The 14,395-nt window shown below is 43.5% G+C and overlaps 1 protein-coding gene across 2 annotated transcripts in view; it reads right to left on the minus strand.

The window, feature by feature from the left end:
• Positions 1 to 4,679: 4,679 nt before the first annotated feature.
• The window catches only part of GAREM1 (GRB2 associated regulator of MAPK1 subtype 1), a 206,213-nt gene continuing 196,497 nt past the window's right edge, over positions 4,680 to 14,395 (minus strand). Inside the window, exons 5-6 of one of the 2 annotated variants that reach the window (XM_059409418.1) lie at positions 11,345 to 11,511; positions 4,680 to 9,847 (exon numbers count right to left, since the gene is read on the minus strand). In XM_059409418.1, coding sequence (XP_059265401.1) covers positions 8,953 to 9,847; positions 11,345 to 11,511 — 1,062 coding nt within the window. In that variant the 3' untranslated portion in view covers positions 4,680 to 8,952. Of the gene's footprint in view, positions 9,851 to 11,344; positions 11,512 to 14,395 lie in introns of both variants that reach the window. The other variant, XM_059409417.1, reaches the window with a different exon arrangement.

Genomic DNA, 14,395 nt, shown 5'->3' on the forward strand with positions numbered 1-14,395 from the left:
TGTTAAGTCTATATGTTATGCTGTTCTCATGACAAGGGCTACCATCTGTCACCATGTGTCACTGTTACAGTGTTATAGACCGTATTCCTTATGCTTTACCTTTCATCCTGGTGACCTATGCATTCCATAACTGGAAGCCTGTATCTCCCACTCCCCTTCACCCATGTTGTCCATCCCTCCACACACCTACCCTCTGGCAGCCTGCACTTTGTTCTCTATTTATGTATTTCTTTCTACTTTTATGTTGTTTGTTCATTTGTTTTTTTAGATTCCACGTATAAGTGAAATCATATAGTATCTATCTTTCTCTGTCTTATTTCATTTAGCATAATACCCTCAAGGTCCATCCATGTTGTTGCAAACTGCAAGAGCTCATTCTTTTTTATGGCGGAGTAATATTCCATTATATATGTGCATGTGTGTATATATGTGTGTGTGTGTGTGTACACACACATATTTATACATACATGTATGCCATTTCTTTTTTATCCATTCATCTATCAGTGGACACGTAGGTTGCTTCCGTAATTTGGCTATTTTGAATAATGCTGCAAAAAACATAGGGGTACCTATATTTTTTTGAACTCGCATTTTTGTTTTCTTCAGATAAAAAACTGTAAATTCATCTCCTTAAAAGTTAAATTGAGAGACCTTCACCTTGTCAAAAAACTGTGCTACTGAAAATAGTAAAAAGCACAGAGAATGAAGCATAAACATATTTAGGCAAGAGCTGAAGTTTGACATTTCCTTTGTTAATCTTTTATTTATTCTTTCTTCCGGGACCGATTAGGTGGGTTCATGGTTTGACTGAGGTGAAGGAAGACTGAAGGAGATTTACTTTTCCAATCTTATCTTGGAAGTCAGCTTTAATGCAATGATACTTGCTAGATTTTGTTTCTGGTTGAGGGTTTTGCTGCTCAAAACCAACAACCAGAATTAAAAAAAAAAAAAAAAAAGAAGAAGTACAGCTGCTTTTTTTTTTTTTTTTTTTTTTTTTTTTTAAATTCACAAGTACCTTTTAGTTTCAGAATTCCAGAGACTCAGATCTAAGAAAGGGACAAGGCATCTGACAGGTCAATTTTGCACTCTGAAAATTCCTGTATCTCTTCTGCCATGGACATATGTGTAGGAACCAAGGGTAGGCCAGCCAAAATGTGCCACTTTAGCATGCAAATATTCTAAATACTTAAGAGGCAGCTGGGGCAAAGCCACCCAGACCCTCCTCTGTCCTCTGAAAGCTGGAAATATTTCTCCCATGAGAAAGCTATCCTCCTTATGCCAGGAGAGAAAGAGACATCCTTATTACCAGAGTGAGAAATTTAGAACTAAGAAGACTATAAATATAAAGACTGTTACTTTTCATTTCTTTTGATGGCTGCATAGTATTCCGTAAACCTGGTGATTCACAGACCTGTACCCCTGGGGATAAAAATATATGTTATCAAAAATAAAAAATTAAAAAAAAAAAAAGACTGTTACTTTTTACTAACTTACTGCCCCAGTCCAAATTCTGTTTAGAATTCCCTACTAATTGATTTCTTAAAGATTTATTGTCTTTTTGTCTAAAAAGTATAAAAACGGCCAGCCTTGGTCATTTCTTTAGGTCTCAATTTCATTATTGGGCCTCCGTGTGCACATCATGAAAGTTTGGTTCTTTCTTCTGTTCATCTTTTAAATTTAATTCTTAGTCCAGCTGGATGACTAGTAGGGGGAGAGGAAGAATTTTTCCTTCCCTACATATGGCTTGGAAAATTGACAGTGCTCCACTTTCAAATGCCTTATCTTTTTTGAGCCACTTCTTTCTGTTTCCATGACTTCAGGATTCCAATGTGTTTGGCTAAGGAAAGTGGAAAACTGAATGATGGGAAGATGGAGACCACCAACACAGGCTGAACTTAAAATTTTCCTCCTTGCCTCGCTGTTGTACTCCATCTGAGTTGACTGGAGCAAGCCTTGTGTTGTCGTTAGCTGGTTGGAAAAGCCCGACACCCTGCGGCCATGTTTAGAACTACCGTTGCTTCTCCACGTTGGTGTCTCCATCTGTAAACTCTTCCAAGGGGCTGGCATGGCTAGATCCAATGGGATGAAAGGTGTGTGTACTATGTGTAAGTTGTTGTTCGTTAACATTTTTTCATTTTATACCTGTCTCACTATCTCCATGGAGTCATTCCTTCTGATCAAAAAGCAAGAGGCATGCTTAGAGCCTCCATTTTATAAGCAGGAGAAGTTTCTCTTGATTTCCAGCTAGCACTGGCTGTGTAGCATCAGTTCAAGATCTTAGAAGACAGAGCTTGGAGGACCAGGATAAGAAATTCTTTGCATTCAAAAAACTCAATTTTATCTCTATGCCCAACATGGGGCTCAAACTCATAGGGCTTGGAAAAATGACAGTGCTCTACTATTGTATGCTCAACCAACTGAGCCACCCAGGGGAAAAATATTATTTAAAAAAAAAAGTCAAGGAAATTGGGAGACAATGTTGTAATACAATGAAGACATAATGGGGAAATCAGGGGACTTTATTTCTAGCTCTGATTCTGTCACAAACCATATGCAGTCTGGGGGAAGTCATTTATCCTCCATGTGCTTCATTCCTATAAAGTAAAGAGGTTGGGGGTGTCTGGCTGGCTTAGTTAGTAAAGCCTGTAACTCTTGATCTTGGGGTCGTGAGTTTCAGCCCTATATTGGGTGTAGAGATACTTAAAATAAATAAAGTTAAGAGATTGGAGGAGACCATTTTCAAGGTTCCCTCTGACTTTAAACTTCTGTGCTCTGTCCATGGATTTTCTAGGCCCTGCACTGTTGGGCTTCTAAGCACACAGAAACTGTTTATTTTCTTTTTCTTGATCTTTTCTTTCTTCTCTCCCTGCCTCCTTCCCTCCCCTCCTCCTCCCTTCTCTTCCTTCCTTCCTCTCTCCCCCTTCCCTTCTTCCTTTTAAAGATGCCATCTTTAAGAAATCTCTAGACCCAACATGGGGCTCGAACCCTCAACGCTGAGATCAAGAGTCAAAACTTTCACCACCTGAGCCAGCCAGGCACCCGACTCCTTATTTTCATGGGGCATTGCCGGTCGTCCTAAAATCGTGGCTTGGTCACTCTACCGTATCTACTACTCAATTGCTTGTGTCTTTCAGAACCAATATTTCACTCAGTTGATGGGTACACACGGATCTTTTTTAGTTTGTTTTATATCCATGAGAGAATTGAAGTCATTGGCTTAATTAAACTGTTGGAAGAAAATGAACTCATTGGCAAATGATGCAAACAGTCTGAGACCTTTAAACAACTTCATATCTTGCCCTCTTTTAAAAAAGTCTACTCAAAAGTCTTAGGATTGATACAAGTTTCATTTGTGTCTTTTTTTTTTTTTTTTTTTAACTTTATTGTTATTTTGATTTTGAGGGCACAAAGCCTGGCCACCAGCAGGAATGTGATGGTATTCATGCTGTCCTTCAGGAGAACTCCAAATAGCATCTACTTTTAAAGACACAACAATGGAGACTTAAGCCCTGATATGAAGAGCTTGTAGCTTACAAAGGGACGGAGATAATGCGTGCAGGAAGCTGTCAGCACAGAGTGAAATCTCACTGGCTTTGGGGGATGGTGCTGGAAAATCCGGAAGGAAGTGTTGAGTCAGATAAGCAAGGAGGACCTGGGAAAATTCATTTCAAGTGAAATGAGAATTGATCCAGTACTTAATCATTCTTTTCAATGATTTGGGTTTTTCTAACGTCCTGATATTTGACTCTAACCCCACTTATTTCTGAACTCAAATTTACTTTGCAATTTTTCAGTTTGGGGGAGTCATATGTCCTAGTGTCCATCTGATGTAAGTACTCCTAGGACCTTGAGATAGATCCTTGCATGCTTTAGCCAACCCCATGCTACAGGGTCAACCCTAGATTTTCTTCTAGTGCATATCTCCGAAATCCAGAGAAGTGGGTCACCTATGGATTTAGTCACAAGCTTTATCCCCGTGAAATAGGATGGAGGGTTGAATGCTTGAATAGATGGGTTGAGAATGCTCTGTCTAGTAAAAGAAGTCAGGAAAACTGCACGATTGTGAAGCTGTTGTGGGGGGGTGGTTCCTGTTGGAGGCTGAGGACATGGGTTCTTTCTGTCCTCTAAGCTCTTTTGACCCTCCCCCAAAGTCTCTCCATAAAATGGTCTGAAGCTATTTCATGCTATTTCGAGTAAAATGGAAGCTCTCGTAAGCAACCCCCACTTGCCATTTGACAGCTTCTTTGTAAAACTGGTGGATGTTGCAGCAAGATGAAGACTCATGACTTTCTCTAGTGCCCACCACCATCTCTCTCACCGCTTACAGGGCCTGTAATTACATAAATTCAACAATATATAAACCTAAAAGTGAGGAGTGTGTTTTGTTTCTTTCCCACACAAACATGGATTTTTCTTTTTTCTTAAAGCTCACCTGTATTTGTCTTTTGTTCTAACTCCTGACCACACAGGTACTGGGTTTTCTTTGAATGCCGTCAGGTGACCTGGTTCCCAGCTTCTTCTTTGTACGATAGCCATTGTCTTCTATCTCTTAGTGTGGAATGGGCTTGTGGCATTAAAATTCCTTTCAGATGCCTTCTCATCTCCTTCATGAGGATGGGGAAGAAAGTTCTAGAAAACTATGCACTAGGTCCGACTCACTGAGGAACAGCAAGAGGAGCAACTTTTAAATTTTCTTTATTTATAGACATTTTGGAACCATTTAAATCAACAATGAATTTTTTTTAGACATAACATACTATGTTTCTCTTGAGGTACACATTGGGCCCATTAGATAATGCTCTGGAAAGTAATACAACCATTAACTCGTAGTTAACACCCCCGCGGTTTTCCAAGCAAAGTACCTATAAAGACAGTTACAAAATTCTTCGAAAAGAATATACCCTTTCCATTTCAATCAAGGAACACTCTCCTAATTTTTAATTAATTGAGTTGAAGTTTCAGGCTTAGCTTAAACAGCATTTTAAATGGAACTTAATACGAAAATGGGACAAGAGGCTGATAGCTAAGAAACGATCTGAGCCCGACTACATGAGATTGTAAACAAAGGAAATTTGTAATCTGATAAGCTCATTACAAAATTCATAGCCTAAAAATGAGACAGAGCAGCAAAATTACATAAGATATTTGTACACAGTTTTAACTGAAATCACGTTTACCCCTTGTTTCTGGTTTTCACAACGAGATACATTTTAAAACACCAAGTTTTAAAGACTAAACTGCAGTGGGACTGGACAAGAAGGGGCCAGGAGAATTCCACAACATGACAACCCCACAGCATAAAAAATCTTACTTTCCATCATTTGCACTCTGGGCATTTTCCTCTTCTTGCCCTAGGAGCCCATTGCCTTTATTTACTAGATAAAGAGTGGGCATTGACAGAAGGGTCATAGTTTCTGAAAGTCTTGTGTGTCCAACAGCAAATTTAACTTTTCTGGGGGACTGATGTTGAAATTTCCTCTAAATGGTTCACGAGGTACTTTGGAGAACTGTTTTGTTTTGCAGTTGGTTATTCACAATGTTAATTTTATGGTCTTTAGACAGGATGAGTAGTGACTTGTTACACAAAGTGTTTGGAAAATGAAGGACCCTCTCTCCGTCCACATCCAATCCCTGAACTTCTCAAGGAGTTGTACGGATAGTGGGCAGGTGGTTCTGGAATGTGAGCAGAGGGTGTTTATGCCTGTGTCTGAAAACAGTTGGAATGGATTGTCATAACAGTTTCCCGTAAGATTGTTTTATTTCTACATGAGACAAGAATAAACACGGCAATTTAGTCGAATGGGCAGCTTCATAAACTTGAATGGTACATGTGGGTTGAAAGAGTATAAATGTAAATTTCACAGTTCATAAAGTTGAGCAGCTCAACTTCAAGGAGAACGTGCCGGCGTTTACAAGGTTTTGAGAAAGAACCGGTCTGGGAGTGTATGAGTTCTCCCTTCCAGCGTGAGTCAGGTTCATATCTTACACTTAAGCTGCTTGGTTTGGCTTACTGCTGATTTTCTCTTCTGATGGGGGCCATGAAACCACAAGAAGGGTCCTGTTTAGACACACTTTCCCCCAAGCCCCACGGTCACCACACTGACTGCAGGGAACCTGCCAGAAAATGCTCAGTCTTGACCTGGTTGGTTACAAAAAATTCTGCTTCTGGGGATCGTTATAACATCGTTTCTCCCTGCGAAACTGCAGCTCTCTGAAGGGAAAGGCCGTTTCCTGATGACCCCCACACTGCGGTTCTTGCCGCGACTCTCTCTGCCTACGTGTGCCGTGTCTAGTCAGGGTGCCAAGGTCCTCTACAGACTAGTGTTCAGCTCAGGAATGGCAACTACGCCTATCTGTGCCTTTAGAGATGCCAGAAGATAGTTACCACAGTTAAACATTCCCAATCAGCAAAAGAGAACATTAGCCAGTGGGAGTCCGAGATACTTTCTGCCTCCAACATAGTCCAAGTTTTCACGATCACATGGTGTTGATTTTTTTTACCCCTTTCACAGAGGCTGCCATTTCTTCCATCTGTGGATTCTTTAAAGACAGAACACACTTAACTCTCCATTTCGCGTCTCTCTTACTCACACATATGCAGTCTCAGCAACTGTGATTTTAAATATAAACATTATGAGCTCCAAGAGGGCTTCCCCCTCGCCCCCAGCATTGTCGAGTCATACCAGCACAGTGCCTGGCAATAAAAGGTGCTCAACAAATCTGAATACATGACCCAAAGGGCCTAGCGCCTGCCCCCTAGAGCCTGCCCCCAAGTAGTGTCTGCGTTGCCACCAATACAAACTTGATATAAACATGCCCGGACGAAAACCAGAAACTATTTGTGTCGAGTTTTTGCAAAGAAGAAACAAAAAAAAAAAGGAAAGAGAAACACACAAAGAGTCAACTGTTCATGGGGGGCAGCCTTCAGAGTAAACCCAAACCCACTGTGTTCCCCGCACCTGAATTCGAGAATTGTGTCCAAGGGTCAGGTGCTTAAAAGCAGATTCAGCAAAAATTTGCTGGGGGGGGGGGGGGGGGAGTGCAACATTTCAACTGCAACCTGTTTTTATTTTAAAAGAAAGTGCTGATAGGTTAACATTGCTAGAGAAATGGCTGTTCACACAGAAGGATGTTTCTTAACCATGAAAGTCACTGAGGGCAGGTCTCATGTCACGGGAGCGCAGGACCGGAAACTTCCATCTAGATTTTTTGGCTACTTCTGAAGGGGCGCTTCAGTTTCTCTTTATGGGATACATTTTACCTAGAGTGTTTACATTTTGGGAGATATGTTAAGAGAAGGAAGGAATGCTTAAAAAAAGATCAAGGATGTAAAATGAAAAGAGGTGTTAGTTCACCTCAATTCTAAATCAGAACTGAGAGCATCATTAATGTCAAGAAATAAAGGCATATTGCATCCTGCGTGTTCTGTTACCATGGGTCTTGTCTTTCCCCTTGTGCATTTATTTTGGTGAGCAGGAAGAGTGGGGAAGAAGCTAGAAGCCAATCCTGCAAGTCCTAGTGGCCCCCGGTTGGCTGACGTCAGTCACAGATGTCTGCACGTCCAGAATCAGGCTGGGGGGCAGGCAGGGCTAGTGCTGGCGACTGGCTCGGAGAACTAGAACTTTTCTAAGATTTACATTCCTCCAAAAAGTCAACAAGGATGATGAGGCCATTATATTTTGGACTATTCAATCACATTTGGCAAGAACTGTCAGAATCATGTCCTGGAATTCTTGGAATAAAATTATGGTAATAATGTGTTTTCTTTGGAAGAGATGGAAGAAGAGTTTTATGAACAAATCAAGTGTACTTACTAATACTTTATAAAAATTTACTCAAAAGATGAAGGTCCTAATAAGTCTGATTTCTGAGCTCTCCTGAAGCCAAGCATTGGATACCTAACATGCTCTGAGAAACACTCTTCAGACCTTTCACTGTTAGACACCAGGAAAAAAGATGACCCTCAAACCGGAGATGAATTACCCCCTGACAAGAAACTATCATTTTCCCAGACATCGGCATGCAAGTATTATTATAAGCAAACCACCGCCCTTGGGCTTACAATCAAATTTAATTCTTTAATACAGACCCCTCTACTGAGTTCTTCCAGGCTTTCCATGATGAAGCGGAGTCAGACTGAGCTTTGAGGGGAAGGGTTCTGAGGATCTTTGGAATCATTCTGTCCACTCTTCCTAAAATAGTCAACTTAGTTAACAGCCCCAAACCCAAATTTTTGAAAGTGAACAGATGTTATCTAAAATATCAGGGTTTTTTTTTTCCCCACTGCTCAATAAAATCAGCAGTAGTTATAGATAAATTATTGTGGTCATGATTTGTATTATTTCATATATCCTCTATCAACACATGACTTTTGGAAAATGTCTCTTGATGAAAAGATCCCCACCAAGCATATAACAAACAGTAAAGTGTCATTTCATATCACTAACATTTTCAGGCACAAGAGTAAAACGATTAGCACTGAGCAATCCAAACGACAGAGCACAGGACAGTTAATTGTCTAAAGTCGATTTCCCCAAAGGAGAGAACTGTTGTTCAAAAAGTGTTTTTTGTTTTTTGTTTTTTTAAGTTTTGTTTGTTTGTTTTGATTCTTACAGTTTTCAGCTTTGGCTATTTTGTAATAAATATCATACCTTTTCACATAAACCTCCTTGGGTGAGAATTACTTCTCTGCACATGCCTTTTGTCTTTTAGCAGCTGTTGAGTGTTGAGTGATGTACAAGGCACACCTCTAAGTGTTCTGTACAGCATTTTTATTGATGTACAAAATAGCCTGTTCACCATTCAAAAACGTAATCTGCATAGTAAGAGTTTCTCTTATCCCTATTTACAGAGAAGGTTTCTAGTGCAAAAAAACATGGAATTGTGTTCCAGCCCACCCCTTCTAGCACACATATTTGTTCGTTTTGTTCAATGCTAGCTGGGGTTATTTGGCTATATTTTGGGCCTCCAGCCATTAATGAATTGCATTATTTTCTTCACCTGCAGTTTGCTCAATTTGAAATCCTCGGAGAGGATTTCTTCGGTCAGCTGAACGAGCAAATTCCCATCGATCTTCTCAGTAACGAAGAATGATATGACATCTTCAGACAAACCAATAAACCGTAACGACTTGGCCACTTCTTCTATGGAGAGTCCCGACAGGTCCGCAGGCGGCTGCCATGGGGAGCCATCGCCACAGGACCTGGGGGCTAGCTGGAGGTGGAGCGGAGATGCGAAAGGGTAGGCGACGGAGAAGATGTCCTGCATGCCCTTTTTAACAAAGTACTGGTCCTCAGAGAGGTCCGGTGACCCAGACTTGGGGTCTTCCTCAGCACCATCAATTTTCAGAGGCAAAGGAGAAGTGTCCGAGGCGGTTTTCTCTTCCACGGGTTTGGGAGCCCTGGGGGGTAAGGCAGGGCATGAAATACTCTGCTTGGTCATGTCAGCAGCCAGAATTTTCTCATCTGTGCTCTCCACAGAGTAGCTGGCTGACTTGGGACAGGCGGAGATGCTGCCGCTGAATTCTGAAGTGATGGAGCCGGGCGGACTGGCCGAGAGCTCAAGGCCGTCCAAATCAAAGGGTGCTGGGCAGTTTCTCTTTGGTGTGCCTGGCGTCTTCTGTCTGGGGTAACTGTAGCTCCTGCTGGGACCCAGCAGGAAGTCACTCCTGGTCTGGCTCTCTGCCGCTCCCGAGTAATGGTTGGGCCACGAGAGCCTGGAGGAGAGCGTGTCAGCAGAGGGACTTCCCATCGGGGACTTGAGGTCCATGGACTCCGTTTTCACACGGTTACAGGGGTAGCAGGACACAGGAGCGCTTTCGGGAGGACTTGTGTCGCTTTTAGGAACGCTGCTTAAGAGCAAACACAGAAAGGGAGGTGAGTCAAAAGGAAAAGCCAAATATCGAGCCGACCCTGATCCCCCAGATGTCACTTCTGAACAGAAAAGGACAGCTAGGAAGGAAAATACAGTATTACTTATCATGAATTCGATCAAGCACCTGCTAACTTCACCGGGTTTTAAAAAAAAAAAAGTCTGTAAGTTACCAAAATATACCAATAATTACACAGATTTGTGAATTATAATGATTTAAAAGGTTATAGTAGAAGTGACAAATAATTTTTTTTTTTTTAAACTAACAAGAAAATCACGGTGAGTAGGGTGCCTGGATCTTTACGATGAGAAAAATTCTTAAGCCGTGTTGAGGCTTACCCCCATATGACCCCAACAGGTCATGTAAATGATGAGTAATGCCTCCAGCGGGTCAGGGTGGCATCAGAGCTACAAAGGGGGGCCTCATGCCTCCCTGTGCCAGGGGGCAAGAACACAGCACCAGCACCGAGGACTCTATTTCTATCCCAAAGTCGGAAGTGAGAAGAAATGCATCAAACACAATGCTTGCCTTGGCTTCCATTCAACTGAGTCAAACTAGCATCAGGATTTAAACGTCCAGAGAACAACAACAAAAAATAATGCAAAAGAGAGCTATTTTAAATGGTGAAGACCATATATGGAATGGTGCATTCAGCTTGGGTGCCACATTGTAAGAGTGTCAGGGAAGCCAGGCTGTGCTCAGAGGTGGGGTGACCAGGCTGATGGGGGACCAACCGGGCAGCGATGCCAGACCAAACAGCTGGCAGAACTGAGGCGATCTCTTTGGAGAAGAGAAGACTTACATCTTAGCCGACTTCAAATCATCCATGGGCTGACAAAGAGAAGCAGGGAGGATCTATTTATTTATTTTTTTTTTTCTAGATGTAAGAAACAGTTGTAAGTTACGTGGAGATAGATTCAACTGGGTATAGGGAAAGATTACCAAAACATCACGGGCGTTTGCCAACCACGGAATGAACTGCGGTGCAAAAGAAGGAGCTCACAGCTCTGGAAGGACCCAGACAGAAGCGAATGGCTATCAGACCGCCGCGGTCAAGAAGGGACTCCCATACTGGGTGGAAAGGCAGAGCAGAGCCAACAGGACCCTTTCTACTGCAGGTCCCCGCTGAAGGTGCTGTCTGTCTGCTCGTGCAGAAGTGGGAGTGGAAAGAACAAGATGCTGGTCTGAGGGAGCTGGTGGCACCCCGCGGCTTGCTTTAAAGAGAATCTAGTTGGCCTTTATCACGGAGTTTCTCACATATACTGTGGTTTCTTTTCTTCCCAGGACCCTGGCTCTTCCATTCTAACCTGAAACTAACAGGGGCCCCATCGTGCTTTTTCAGTGAAGTTCCTCTGCATTCAAAGGACATTTCCTCTCCCACCTCCTCCTGCCTAGGCTGCGGCTACCTTGACACTGTTCTCAAGACCCGGTGAGCTGGCTGACAAGAAGACACGTCCCTGCGTGAAGACTTACATGTCGTGCAGCCCTGAAGAATAGTAGGACAAGGTGGGGCTGGGAGAGCGAGTCTGCTGCCGCGCTGGCTTGGCTGTGCGAGGAGGGACGGAGGGGCTTGTGGACAAAGGCTTTGCGCTTCGGGGCGGAACAGGAGGGGCGTTCAGGAGCCGGCACTCTTCCCTGACCTGGCGCAGAAAAGAACACTCTGGGTTAGCAACAGACTGACAACGGGTCAAGTTGCTACTCTTAAACAACAGTAGCAGCAGGTGTACGGAGGGAGAGAGAAGACCGCAGCACGGGAGGACGACGACAGACACAGATGCTGCCCGAGATCAGAGCTACGCCTGTCGTGAACTTGCTGGGACAGACGGATTTTTTTTTTTTTAAAGATTTTATTTATTTACTTGACAGACAGAGATCACAAGTAGGCAGAGAGGCAGCAGAGAGAGAGGTGGGGAAAGCAGGCTCCCTGCTGAGCAGAAAGCCCGATTCGGGGCTCGATCCCAGGACTCTGGGATCATGACCTGAACTCAAGGCAGAGACTTTAACCCACTGAGCCACCCAGACACCCCTGGGACAGACCGATTTTTAAGGGGACTGCTTGGCAAACACCAGCGGCTGCTGAACCACGGCCAATAACGTGAACTACCGCAAGTTAAAAGGCTAGTGATGGGTGAGCTGTGTAAAAGGGATGCGTTAAGAAAAGAAGGACATAAGGCAATCGTGACCTTCACAGAGGATCAAACTCATCGACCGGGTTGTGTTTATCCCCTGTTCAAACTGAATTCAGTGTGATCCTTTGGGGCTAGAGGCTCTTTTCCACGGGGGAAGCTCCTTCTGAAGTTATTATGCTCAGGGCTTCTCACTCCTAAGGGTGCATATGAATCACCCGGGTTCTTGTCGATGGGCAGAGTCTCAGTTGGAAGACCGAGGGCGGGGCCCTGGGAACCTGCATTTCTAACAAGCTCCCGGGTACCATAGATGCTGCTGGAACAAGGCTGCAGATGGGGTACTGAGGCAGACTTCCAAGCCCCGGGACCTGGCACTTTTCACAAGAGCTGCCTTTAACTCCCTTCAGCTTCACCTTGGAGAGCATTAGGTGACCTGTGATGTCTATGGCTTGTGTGAGTCTGCAGGCTGTAAGTTATCCCGTTTCTTTTCCGTTCACAGAGGCATTTGAGAATAGGAGGATTCCTTTTAAAAAGGCGGACATTTTTAAATGCACTTCTCTGTGTCAGGCAGCAGGGGGCAGTTTATACCTGGTTCTGCTAGTCCACCCTAAGCCACACAGGTAAAAACAGCCAATTCTGACTTCGTCAGAAAGGTCCTTGCCTGATTTTAGGTCGTGTTCCCAACAATGTTTTCACCTTTGCCTTCAATTTCTTTATGTCTCTGTCCCAGCAGCTCTGGGGTAATCAGGACAATGAAACAAAAAGCTTCCATTAGCTTTGGTACTGGGTTTGCTTAAAACCAAATAAAATACGTGCATGTGACTTTGTATCCTCTACCACCTACATGGCACACTGGGCCTCTAACTGGCTTCCCAGACCTGAGTAGTTTGCCAGAAAAAAAAAAAACAGATGTTACAAAAAGTCACATGACCACGCAAACCTCAATTCTAAGTGAAATGGAAGCAATTTAAAAAGTCTCATCTGGGGTGCTTGGGTGGCTCAGTGGGTTAAGCCGCTGCCTTCGGCTCAGGTCATGATCTCAGGGTCCTGGGATCGAGTCCCGCATCGGGCTCTCTGCTTGGCAGGGAGCCTGCTTCCCTCTCTTTCTCTCTCTCTCTGCCTGCCTCTCTGCCTGCTTGTGGTCTCTCTCTGTCAAATAAATAAATAAAATCTAAAAAAAAAATAATAAATAAAATAAAATCAACTTTGTTCAAAAAAAAAAAGTCTCATCTGTTGCACTTCTGCCTAGCGCAGAGGATCACTGCTCCCAGCCAGAGAACCCACAGCCCCGGTGACTGGGACCCACGGGTGATCGTTTTCTGGAAAAGCTCTTTAGCCTGAAACAAAGTAATTCTGAGCAGCAGATTCTCTCTCCAGTACCTGCAGACTTTTCCCTTTTAAGTTTTCTAAAAGGAGATAGTGGATGACTACAGAAGGAAAATCTGGGAAGACCTGGGTTTGGATAAGCAGGAGAGAAAGAGGATCACTCAGCTGGGTGGGGGGGGGACGACTCCCGCACCACTGGAGGGTCTCCTTTTCTTAAGGAGGTGAGAACCAGCTAGGACACTGAGAAGGGCTGGCCGGATCACCCCACTGGCTGGCTTTCAGGAGTATATACCGGTTACAAAATAAGTAACTGAGATAGTGAGTCAGCTTCCGTCTTGTTAGTGATTCGTACAGGAGCCAGCTACATTTTTTTTCTTTCTTAGGGAGTATCTACAGGGTGGGTGTTGCTTTATTATACATGTGCCTGATTCTGTTTATGTGTACGGTAATAGGAATCAGGGAAAACACAAGGAGCCTGTCTTATAACTTTTCAGTTTTTAAAATAAACAGTCCCTTTTCAATACTGGGTTAGAAAAGAGCATGGGGGAAATATGGTTAATGCTGCATTTGATTTAGAAATTTCCAAGTTCTGGAAGTAGTCATGGACTGTGATGTTTCATTAGGGCTCACTTATCTAGATGTCAATTATGATATGCTGAGATATCCATGACAAGATGCATTTTAAGTGGCTGACTTAGCTCATAGAACACAGAAAAGCAGCCGCCTATACTTGAATTTGACCTATAGGAAGTCCCCTCTTCCTATTCTTAAAACTAACCCCAGGCACTCAGTCAAGGTTGTTTTGAGCTGGTTCTGCCACCTACTTCTGTAACTGGGAGTCCTGAAGAGCCTTCCAACAGGTTTCCCCAGTGAGAGGAGGAGCAGAGAGGAAGTAGTGAAAAGCAGCACTTGTAGGGCCCAGGGCCCAGGAAGGTGAGCTGTGGCTGAGTGTGTATAGCTCAACTCCAGACTGTAGTGGAGATACAGGAAGTGTTTGGGGTCATCACAGGACTCTCGAAAGGAGGAAGTGTGTGTGTGTGTGTGTGTGTGTGTGTGTGTGTGTGTGTGTGTG

This window comes from Mustela nigripes, chromosome 8 (genome assembly GCF_022355385.1).
Source record: "Mustela nigripes isolate SB6536 chromosome 8, MUSNIG.SB6536, whole genome shotgun sequence".
Classification (NCBI taxonomy): Eukaryota; Metazoa; Chordata; class Mammalia; order Carnivora; family Mustelidae; genus Mustela; species Mustela nigripes.